Source organism: Eleutherodactylus coqui, chromosome 11 (genome assembly GCF_035609145.1).
Source record: "Eleutherodactylus coqui strain aEleCoq1 chromosome 11, aEleCoq1.hap1, whole genome shotgun sequence".
Lineage (NCBI taxonomy): Eukaryota > Metazoa > Chordata > Amphibia > Anura > Eleutherodactylidae > Eleutherodactylus > Eleutherodactylus coqui.
In genome coordinates, this window is record NC_089847.1 from 24743149 (window position 1) to 24755377 (window position 12229).

At 45.6% G+C, this 12229-nt stretch overlaps 1 protein-coding gene across 1 annotated transcript in view; it reads right to left on the reverse strand.

Annotated features, from left to right (window-relative positions):
- Positions 1-4766: 4766 nt before the first annotated feature.
- The window catches only part of SPG7 (SPG7 matrix AAA peptidase subunit, paraplegin), a 38123-nt gene continuing 30660 nt past the window's right edge, over positions 4767-12229 (reverse strand). Inside the window, exons 10-17 of the mRNA XM_066582930.1 lie at positions 11779-11903; positions 11332-11434; positions 10144-10254; positions 8926-9041; positions 8634-8790; positions 7380-7543; positions 7016-7093; positions 4767-5485 (exon numbers count right to left, since the gene is read on the reverse strand). Of these exons, the coding sequence (XP_066439027.1) occupies positions 5270-5485; positions 7016-7093; positions 7380-7543; positions 8634-8790; positions 8926-9041; positions 10144-10254; positions 11332-11434; positions 11779-11903 (1070 nt within the window). The 3' untranslated portion in view covers positions 4767-5269. The remainder of the gene's footprint in view (positions 5486-7015; positions 7094-7379; positions 7544-8633; positions 8791-8925; positions 9042-10143; positions 10255-11331; positions 11435-11778; positions 11904-12229) is intronic.

The following is a 12229-nucleotide window of genomic DNA, read 5'->3' on the forward strand; positions in this document are numbered from 1 at the left end:
GAAGATTAATTTTGAAATTTCTAACCGCAGTAAGTTTACAAAACTCATGGAGTATCACTGGGAGACTCACCCTTGGGCAGGACAAGTAAAAAAGCAGGTCATCAGCAAAAGCAACATCTTTGCTCAGTTTGACCTACCATCACACCCCTTATAGAGTCATTTCATTGGATCACACTGGCCAGGGACTCCATGGTTAAAGGGGTTGTCCCGCGAAAGCAAGTGGGTCTTTACACTTCTGTATGGCCATATTAATGCACTTTGTAATGTACATTGTGCATTAATTATGAGCCATACAGAAGTTATCAGAAGTTATTCACTTACCTATTCCGTTGCTAGCGTCCTCGTTTCCATGGAGCCGCCTTATTTTCAGCGTCTAATGGCCAAATTGGACGCGCTTGCGCAGTCCGGGTCTTCTTCTTTTCTCAATGGGGCTCCGTGTAGCTCCGCCCCGTCACGTGCCGATTCCAGCCAATCAGGAGGCTGGAATCAGCAATGGACCGCACAGAAGCCCTGCGGTCCACCGAGGGAGAAGATCCCGGCGGCCATCTTCAGCAGGTAAGTAAGAAGTCACCGGAGCGCGGGGATTCAGGTAAGCGCTGTCCGGTGTTCTTGTTTAACCCCTGCATCGGGGTTGTCTCGCGCCGAACGGGGGGGGGGCTGTTGAAAAAAAAAAAAAAACGTTTCGGCGCGGGACAACCCCTTTAAGATGTAAAGAAATGAGGACAAAGGGCACCCTTGTCTTCTGCCATTCTAATGGGTCCGACAGTGAACCATTGACACAAACTCCAGCAGTGGGTTTATTATACAGCGGCATTACCCAATCCCTCATACGAGGACCCACTTCTATTTTCTTTAGAGTCTCCTTCAAGAATTCCCAGCGCACTCTATCGAAGGACTTCTCTGCATCCACTACTAGAAGGCAAAGAAGGGAGCTAAAACAATAAGCTAGTGATAGCAAGGACAATTGATTTGATGGTGTTTTGGCTTGCCTCTCTCTCAGGAACAAAGCCCATCTGCTTGTTATAAATTACATCCAGCATAAAGGATTGCATACAAACTGCTAGCGTTTTAGAGAAGAGTTTTATATCAACATTTGTAAGTGATATGTGCCAAAAGTTGCCACAAACCGAGGCGTCCTTTCCCATCTTTGGAATGACCACAGTATAAGCCTGTAAAGCTTGAGGGGTAAGGGGCATCCACAGGAGATCGCATTTTATAAAACCTCGCAGAAAACCCATCAGGGCCTGGACTTTTGTCTATTTTTAGATCCTTAATGAATTCAGAGAGTTCAGGAGGCGAAAAGTCTAACTCTATCACCGTGCGTCATCTGCTTCTATTGTCTTGCAGGTGTGATTAACTAGGTAGGTTACGATGTCCCTCCCTCCCAACATTCCATCCACTAAAGGGTCTTTTTTATGTTATATAGCTTATCATAGAATTATCTAAACTTTTCAAACATGTCTGAAGCGGAGTGGGCAACCCTTCTCTGGCCAGACTGTATCTTCGATATATGGGATTGAGGCAGTCTAGGTTGAGGGTTCTGGCCAGCCAACTCCCACATTCGTACCTATATTCGAATAAGCCCCTGCAAATTTTGAGCACCGGTGACCAGAACTGTACACAGTATTCCATATGGGGCCTGACAAGTGCCTTATATAATGGAAGGATAATGTTCTCATCCCTATGCCTCTTTTAATGCACCCCCAGACTTTATTTGCCTTTGCAAGTGTGAGTGACAGTACTTCCGCTGTACATGTACTATACTATAGAGTAGCAGCGTGCAGCCGTATCTCTGTAGTGAAGCCCCCAATGCACCCCAACTAGTTACCCCAATACAGCCTGCAGATCCTACCCAGTATGGCTTTTCCTCTGTCTATGGGAAACAGTTATTAAGACTGGCATTTTGAACATAGTATTATATCTCCTGAACCTGGATGTGACAAATACATCAGGAGGATCATGCCTCCTCAAATATTGAGCACTTCTCAGCTCCTCCATGAGTCTACCTAGAAATGTACACAGGTCCGACCTGGCGTCCACTTCTGGCATAAATTATACATAAAGTGGTCCGTGCTGGCCACGCTTCCTCCCAATGAGACTACCAACTTGTACCAAAATTTGTGACTTTTTAAAGTTAGAATCTTGGGATAAAACCCTTCATAACCCCCCCCCCCACCACCACCCCATGTGGATTCAATAAGTTAGTGTCATGTCTATCCAATTACTGGAAATTAGGATTAGTTTTCTCTTCTTGTTTCTACATGGAGTCATTTGCAGGAGCTGCAGAGCTATTTCTGTTCTGCATGTGTACAGAGAAGGGCTGTTACTATATGTAGAGCTTCTCACATGGTGGTTTTATTTTCCGTACAGATGTAATACTATTCAGTCATCATTGCCTGCTGTTCTTTGAAGTCATTTTTTCTATGTATCAGCGTTACAATGTATGGTGTATTCCCATCATAGAAGGTTATTGCATATTACTAGGATGCGATGTAACATTGTGTTCGGTGCTGGTCTGCTCTCTGGGACTGGACGGAGGTCCCTTTGGTTCTTCTCCTGCACAGTGACTTCCACCTGTTGTGCAGTGTTGCTGCAGCACGAGGGCGCCATGTGTTAGCGCTCTGCACGGCGGATGATCGGCAGTGTCGTTGTACAGGCAAACACTGACGGAGAGGCGGCCCCTGTGTTCTATGCTAGTGGATTATTTTTGGTTTATTCAAGTGAGTTTTTTTGGCGGTTTCACATAACAGAAGGGATGTTGTCATCTCATCTGGATTTTTATGATGACCCCCTTTAGGACTTTGCTTGGCTGGTTATAGGAGGGAGTGTGGGGTTACTGAATAAACCCACCATAAATCTGTCTGGACTGGTAACAGCTCTTTGGTCCCAGTTCACATCATCTTTGTTTTAGGCAGGATGTACAAGACTGTACGCGTGTTGCGCCCATAGTACAACATGCCTTGGACGGCGCACAGACACTCATCTGTGTGCTGTTCAGTCTCTATGGACCCTGCATATTGTATGCCCTATTCTAGTCCGTGACAACAGGTAAGAATAGGACAGCAACTTTCTGATTTATGGTGACCATCAGTCCGTGTGAACTATCGCTTGTCTGAATACCCCAATCAGCCATTATAGGGCTGTGTGCAATCCATGGAACGCACGGACAGCATAAAGTACAAATACACGGCTTTTGTGAGCGGGCCCTGACTACAGTTATTGCTTTTTCAGTAATGTTAAGTGTGTGGTGGATTACGGTGCTGATTTCAATGAGTTCATGGTGTTAAACAGAGTGGAGCTGACAGCACCACTGCCCTTATGGATCATGGCAGGATTTCCTTTGGGTGACCACTTTGTAATAGAAATGAAGAATGTGCAGAGAAAAGGCAAGTCATTCCATAGGAAGAATGGAGTAGGATGCCTACTAGGGTTGGACAATTAACTAAATTAATTTGATTAATCGTCATTCTTCGCAATCGTGAAATTAATATTAGCCCTGTCCTCTGTGAAAGGGGCTAATATGGGGCTGAGGGGTGTGCAGGACGCCAGGTAGTCTACCCATGGACAGGACTCCGATGAGCTGGGAGACAGTGCAAAGATCAAGCATGAAGCTCATTGTCTGAGACCATGGTACCTGCATGGTCTCCCGGCATCAGCGCCCTGTACAGCACCGCAGAGGAGGTTATGTGACCAAGGTGTGCGGAGTCCACTACGCGGGGGCCGCGACGACGGCGGAGTCCACTACGCGGGGGCCGCGACGACGGCGGAGTCCACTACGCGGGGGCCGCGACGACGGCGGAGTCCAGCACGCGGGGGCCGCGACGACGGCGGAGTCCAGCACGCGGGGGCCGCGACGACGGCGGAGTCCAGCACGCGGGGGCCGCGACGACGGCGGAGTCCAGCACGCGGGGGCCGCGACGACGGCGGAGTCCAGCACGCGGGGGCCGCGACGACTGGGGAGTCCAGCACGCGGGGGCCGCGACGACGGCGGAGTCCAGCACGCGGGGGCCGCGACGACTGGGGAGTCCAGCACGCGGGGGCCGCGATGACGGCGGAGTCCAGCACGCGGGGGCCGCGATGACGGCGGAGTCCAGCACGCGGGGGCCGCGATGACGGCGGAGTCCAGTACGCGGGGGCCGCGATGACTGCGGAGTCCAGTACGCAGGGGCTGCGATGACTGTTGAAGTGGAACGCCATCCTTTTAATGGAAGTTTACACCCCATTTTTACATAAGGAAATCATATATTCCACAATGCCTTGCTAAGTACTGATTATCAGAATTAGGCCACTGAATTCTGATAATCAGTATATATTATAGAAAGCCTGTGTATGCAAATCCTTTATGTACCAAAAACTCTCTTAGGATTTATAGCTTGTTTAGAAAAAAAGAAAAATCAGGAATAAAAAAAAAATAGAGAAGAGATTGAAAAAAAACCCCAAAATGTTAAATTGAAACCAAATCTTCCGTCTCTAGTTCTGAGCTACAACTGGTAGATGTTAGACATATACGGCTCTGTTCACACGTACATTGAAGATTTTGTCAAAAATAGCACAGCATGGAGTGCTACTCCTTCCGTCAAAATAACGGCTCTCGTTGAAACTCATTGGTGTCATCATATGAAGGATCTGGCGCTCTGTGATTTTTGTTATTCTACTCCTATGATAGAACCCTTTAATATCAAGGAGCCCAAGATTAGCTAGTTGCTGGCGGCATCCCATAAGAAAACTGCCCCCAAATGGGCACAAACTCATTCCAAAGACTCGAATGCTACAAATCCATTTTATTTATGTCTTTTTATTCACAAAAATTTACAGCTCAAGTCCGTTTTATTTGATATCAAACCTAAAATCCTGAAGGTGATTTTTACAGAGCGGTCTGTATGTATGTAGGGAACAAGGCGGAGGGTACAATTCGGCACACTCCGGTGGATTGTATTGGCTCCTGTGCGGTAGAGTTGGCCGAGGATGACTGCCAATTACGATGGTGGCTCCAGAGGAGATATACACATTTCTCATCGCTGTGCAGAAAAGTAGTACAGATAGAAAGATTAGCCTGGTGACCATAGTCTACAAGACAGTAAGGGCAAATTCACACATGGCAGGATAAATGGCGCAACACCAAAAAATTGCATTTGTGTAAATGTGGTTGTTTCTGCAGCAGGGTTATGAGTTTCGGCAAGTCCTATTCATATACATGGGAATTTGCCCTTAACGGGCAGCATGATCTCCCAGCCACAGCTGGCTTCTACAGAGAGAACCTGCAGCACTTTTAGGTAGGTGTCATATTGGGTTCATCCTCTTCGTCCTCATCCTTCCGAGACGGCGGTCGGCGAGGTTCATCTTCTCCAGTGTCTTGCTTATCCTTCTCAGCGTCAATCCAGCTCTGCGGGGCGATCATTCTCTTGGGCCCATGTGGAGGAGGACCGATAAGTGCTTCAATGTCACTATAGTTTATCACTTCCCTTTCCAATAGGGCATTGGCCAGCTAGGGAGACAGATGAAAGCTGTGAATGCTTATGGAAAGGGACAGAAAAAGAATTTATACATGGGGTATAATTTTCCCCCCGGGCTTCTGTGTGGTAACCATAACTTATCTTTCTAGTAGCTCTCCAGAAGGGTTACAAAGCAGAAGACCCCTTCATATGATGTCCATAGGCCCTAATAGGACATAGGGAGAGGGGTTGTCCAAACTGGACGCTCATGCTTATTGTGACCACCTACCTGCCTTCCCACTAAGTCCTAATTAATCTAGATTTCTATTAAAATGTAAAAGAAATATCTATGCTGGAAGAGGCGAGGGAACGTCTCAATCACTATTAAACTGTAAGAAGACTATACAAAAATAGATTGGTTAAAATATATTTTTATACCTGGTGGAGTCACTGTGTACCTACATTGCCTATCCTGTCCTTATTCCAAGTTACATCCAATATTATACTCCAGAGCTGCACTCACTATTCTGCTGGTAGAATCACTCTGTACATACACTACTTATCCTGTACTGATTGGGAGCTACATCCTGCATTATACTCTTGAGCTGCACTCACTATTCTGCTGGTAGAGTCACTGTGTACATACATTACTTATCCTGTACTGATCCTAAGTTACATCCTGTATTATACTCCAGAGCTGCACTCACTATTCTGCCGGTGGAGTCACTGTGTACATACATTACTTATCCTGTACTGATCCCGAGTTACATCCTGCATTATACTGCAGAGCAGCACTCACTATTCTGCTGGTGGAGTCACTGTGTACATACATTACTTATCCTGTACTGATCCTGAGTTACATCCAATATTATACTCCAGAACTGCACCCACTATTCTGCTGGTAGAATCACTGTGTACACTATCTATCCTGTACTGATCGTGAGCTACATCCTGTATTATACTCCAGAGCTGCACTCACTATTCTGCTGCTGGAGTCACTGTGTACATACATGACTTATCCTGTACTGATCCTGAGTTACATCCTGTATTATACTCCAGAGCTGCACTTACTATTCTGCTGGTAGAGTCACTGTGTACATACATGACTTATCCTGTACTGATCCTGAGTTACATCCAGTATTATACTCCAGAGCTGCACTCACTATTCTGCTGGTGGAGTCACCGTGTACATATACTACTTATCCTTTACTGACCCTGAGTTATATCCTGCATTATACTGCAGAGCTGCACTCACTATTCTGCTGGTGGAGTCCCTGTGTATATACATTACTTATCCTGTACTGATCGGGAGCTACATCCTGTATTATACTCCAGAGCGGCACCCACTGTTTTCCTAGTCACTGAGCAGAATAGTGAGTGCCGCTCTGGAGTATAATACAGGGTCAGTACAGGATAAGTTGGTAATGTACAAGGTTACTCAACTTGTTACCCACATGTAAAATGATAGAAATATATGCTTAGAGACCCCCTTGGTATACACAGACACATTTACAGGCCTTCACATATGACATGAGTAGAGAGTTGCATTCAAGCAGCCACAAATCAGGTATGCAGATCCGTACCACTTCCAATTTGTCCTTGTTCTCCAGCAGAAGTGTCTCGGTTTGTTTGTAAGCCGTAGATACTAGCTTTTGGGCTTCCTAAGAGAAAAAATAATCACATGATTATATGCATTGCAATAAACCGTTATAAGCCCAGTTGGGGGGGGGGAGGTAATCCCATATAGTACGCATGGCCTCAAACTGCACAGTTTAGCAACTACACAGCAGTATAAATGAACTGGTGGATAGAAATGACAATCCCTGATCCCAAACCTTCTTCATCAGTCCAACGTTATCTGAGCGCATCTCACTTTTGACCCGGCTGTCCCAAAAGGTCTTAATAAAGAATTCTGCTACTACTTCTCTAATATCAAACACTACTCACATAATCCATCATTTCCTGCAATCCTTGACTGAAGGGTCGTCTCCCAATGCCAGTCGAGGAGTCGCCATCTGGGAAGGACAGCTGCCCAATGCTGGGTACCATGCCGTATTGTTTCACCATATCATAAGCTACCCGGGTCACTTTCCTCAGATCATCCTGAGCTCCTGCAAAACAAGATATTACATGGAGACCTTAATCAACGATGACATTATAACAACTACTGTAGGGCTGACTAATGGTTGATTTACATAGGGCAATTATTGAACCCAAGCGTTCCTCTGAACACTCACTCACCTGACAATCAGGCAATGTAAAAGGGACCAGAGATCAGCTGACTAATGAGCAATTGCTGCTTGTCAGCTGATCGATTCATTTATGTGAACATACAAATGTTCGCTGCTCGGCTGCACATCGTTCAGTGTAAATGGGAATATGTGCAATTGATCAATAGCATAGAGCAGATAATTTGCCTGTGTAAACGGGGGCAATGAGCGCTGACCGACATACTTACTGTTGGTCAGTGGTCCTTGGGTCAGGAGGGGTGTCGTCTCTCCTTAAGGCGTACACCCAAAAAGTGTGTGGAGACACCTAGGGGGTGAGTGGGTCGGGGGCATTGTCTCTCCCCAAGGAGAGCGCCCAGAAGGGGTGTGAGAAGACACCTGAAAGTTGAGTGAGGAGACTTCTACGGTCATGCATGCTCCTCTGGGTAATTTATACAGATAAAGAAGATGGAACAATACCTCTGCAGCGCCACCTATTGGATGACAGCATTCCATCAAATCAATGTACGACTTTTTAATAAGTCTGTAAAACAAAGACTGGGAGTAGGAAACCAAGCCAGAAAACCATACACAGATAGCTGTTTCGGGGTGTTTGCCCCTCATCAGTGTGCAATAGATTTCTGGCTTGGCTGGTGAGAGGCCTGTAACATTGGTCAAGAGGAGTGCCGTCTCTCCTCAAGGAGGGCATCCAAAAAGTATGTGGAGACACCTAGGGGGTGAGTGGGTCGGGGAATGGCAGTGGTCCTTAGCTTAGGCAGATTATCTGCCCATGTAAAATGACAATTAGACTGTGCAAGTAGAATCTTAACTACAGGGGATGCAGTTGCATCTGGTGTCAATGGCCCCTTCTGCGTCAGGTAATGGTTGATGGCTACTGTTACAGATTATGTACTTGGGTCCAGGAGCTTCATATCAATCAGAAGAAATGCAGACAAGAAATATGTGACTTTGTTAAATCATATGAGTCACATACCTGTGGTGACCTTGTTGAAAGTTATGGCCTCAGCCACCCTGCCACCTAGTGCCATACACATCCGCTCACACAGCTGCTCCCTGGTGAATAGATACTGGTCTCTTGGTAAAATCTGAGCAAACCCTAATGCTGCATTTGTCCTAGGAGCAATGGAGACCTGTGGAGACAACAGACATTTGTTCCTTTGTACAAAGCTAGAAAAGTTTGCCCACATTCTACAATATATGGAGATAAATAAGTTGATCAATTGGTTAACGAAGTGTTAATCTGTAGGTAGAACGATACTTCTTACCTTCATGACAGCCTCCGTGTGTTCCAGCAGCCATCCTACTAAAGCGTGTCCGGATTCATGATATGCCACCACTTGCCTCTCCTCCTTTGACATAATCTTACTCTTCTTCACCGACCCTACATATAAAAGGTTTGTGTATAAATGGATTGCACAGGCAGTTAAAGCTTATGGAATGTGAAATACTAACGTCCCCTATAAAATAACCCTGCAGAGAATGGGGCAAAAGTAAAGCTGATATATTCATACATGAACGGACATCCAAAAGCCAGAATGGCATGAAAAACAGAACTCTCTTCGCTTTTCATGCGCCGTAGGCTGGGTTCCCACGAGACGGAAATCCCGTGGCTTGGCAGTTTTGGAGCGATTTGGCTGCCGGCGTTCTGTTGCAGCTTTCTCTCCCCATAGAGAGGAGTGAGGCCGCAACGGAAAAAATAAAAAAAAAATAAAAAAAATTGACATGCTGCGGCTGTCAATTTCGCGCCGCATCACTGGTTCTGCCCGGCTTTGCCGCCCCGTGTGGATGAGATTTTTGCAAAATCTCATCCACATGGTTGGCTAATCCCGGGATTAGGAGCCACACGAAATTTCCACGGCAAGTCCATCCCGTGCGAACCCAGCCGTACAGATGTTTGATGTGGCCCTTCTGATGACACTAAGCGACTTAAAGCAACACAACTTCGCTGCAGTTGAATTGACAACGGACGATAAGTCGGGAGGCGTCAGTGCAGAACTGGACTCCCATCAGGACATCTGCTGTGTCACTAATGGCACCCACATTAAACATCTGTAAGGTGCATTAAAATGTGAAGAGTTCTTCTATCTTCCCAAGTCATTCTTGAAGTTTAAATATCAATATATGCGAGAAGAAATCAGCTTTACTTTTGTATCATTCCTTTCAGAGGCGTAACTTGAAGCTCCCGGGCCCCGATGCAAAACCTGTAACAGGGCCTCCAACTATAATGCTTTATTCATAGTACTGGGCTCCCTATATGGAGAAGAGAGGCCTTATGGGCCCCCTAAGGCTCCTGGGCCCGGGTGCAACCGCATCCCCTGCATCCACTATAGTTACGCCCCTGATTCCTTTTGAATCACCTTGTATATACAGCTCCTCTTTAACTTCCAATCTCCATGCATTTTTAGGCTACGAGGAATGTGTTTAATTCACATCAAATATTCTCTATTATGCATTTATAAATATCCACATACGATAATAATTACCTGCAATCACCCTCTCCACCGCATACTCAAAGTTCAAGGTATCTATGGACTGGTGGCCTTCACGTGCTGCATGCAGAGCCGCCTCATTGCAGATGTTAGCGATATCTGCTCCTGAGTGGGACGCAAAACGCAATTATCAGGATATATGTTCGGATGAGGAGAGACCCAACTTCCTCCCCCTTCTTGAACTGAAGCTCCAGTATAATGAATTATGAAAACCTAAAGGAACTGTTGCTTTTCTTGGGTACACAGAAAAGATAGAGAATACATCCGGCACAACTGGGCCACCAGCGATTTGGGATATAACCGATATAAACCTCATTCCAATAAGTAAAAAAAGGTTGTACCAGATTACAAAAACATGGTTGCTTTGTTCCAAAAAGAGCACCACAGCTGTTCACAGATCGTGTCTGGTATTGTAGCTCAGCTGCACTGAAATGATGAGCTGTAATACCGCACACAACCTGTAGGCATATATGGTATTGTTCTTGGAAGAAAGCAGCCATGGTTGTCTAAATCTTTACATCCCTTAAGACTCTTAGGACTTGTTAGTTATAGTTAGCCAGATTTTCCATGGTAGTAGCAGGAAGGAAGCAAGATGGTTGCTGCTCTCCACTGCTGGAACAAGAACAGAGTTTTACTTTTTTTTTTTTTTTTTACTTTTGAAACTTTATATAACCCAGCTAGTGTTTTTTTTTTAAATTTTGCATCAACTAGACCAGTGTTTCTCAACTCCAGTCCTCAGGGACCCCCAACAGGTCATGTTTTCAGGATTTCCTCAGTATTGCATAGGTGATGTGATTATTGTTGGTGCCTCAGACATTGCCACAAGTGTTCTTACAATAGGATATCCTGAAAACATGACCTGTTGGTGGTCCCTGAGGACTGGAGTTAAGAAACACAGCACTAGACTATCAAACATCTCAATAACTCTGTTCTTAATACGGCCTTATCTGCATCGCTGTTAAATCTTGAAGTCGCATGCTTCTGCTCAATTATAGGAGTTAGGGCTTATTCAGACTGGGGGCCTCGTCCATTGTTTTCAATGGGACCTTAAAGACATCGCATGGCACTTATATGCTGTGCAATGTGAGGTTTTCCATTGAAATCCATGAAATCTACTAAAAAAATACAGCACTGCGGAATTTGCAAACAAAGGCCTAATCCATAATTCCATCTACCGCATACCACTGAATCCAGGCGTGAGCTCCGCCAGGCGCAGAGAATAGAAACGCCCAGGCTGCGTCAGTTTCAGGCTTTTCAGATGTTGCTCAAAGATCTCTCTTCTTTCCTAAGAAGCAAATCACAATGACATGCGCCCAGGCAGCAGAGCAAATACACAGAGAATCACCATAGGCTAGTTGCACATTAGCCGTAACTGCAAGCTGCATCGGAGAGACTCCAGCTTGTGTGCCATCTGATACACACGGCACACTGACATGCATTGGCATATCTTATCTATCATTTGTAAAAAGGACAGGTAGAGGATATGTGATGAGTTTTTTCATGCGGACCATCAGCCCGTGTGTATAGCCTCATAGGTGAGGCTGTGTGTGGTCGGTGGAATTACAGGGACAGCACACAGCCCCATAATACACCACTGTGCTGGAGACCATAGTGACAGGCCCATCTTACCTGTAATGTGGGCAGATCAATGAAAATGTGTCTATCCAGTCTTCCAGGCCTCATCAGTGCACCATCCAATACATCCGCTCGGTTGGTGGAGGCCAGTACGATGACATGATCGGTGGTGCCCATACCTACAGGAGAGAGCAGAAAGACATTCCTTGTACACCAATATTCTCCGGTAAACCCACTGATAAATATAGAATGATTAGTAAGTATTTAAGGGTCCCTTGACACGGATTCTGCCCGTTTAACAAGTGTCGATCGACAATATAAAATATCGATTGGTGTTTATTACAGCTGTTCACAATTGATCGCTACTAAGTGAATGAATGATTATTAAAGGGGTTGCGACATGATAAAAAGTTATGCCCGACACACAGAATAGGGAATTACTTTCAGATCAGTGGTGGTCTGACCACTGTGACCCCAAGTGATCCTGAGAATGGGGAACGATGCA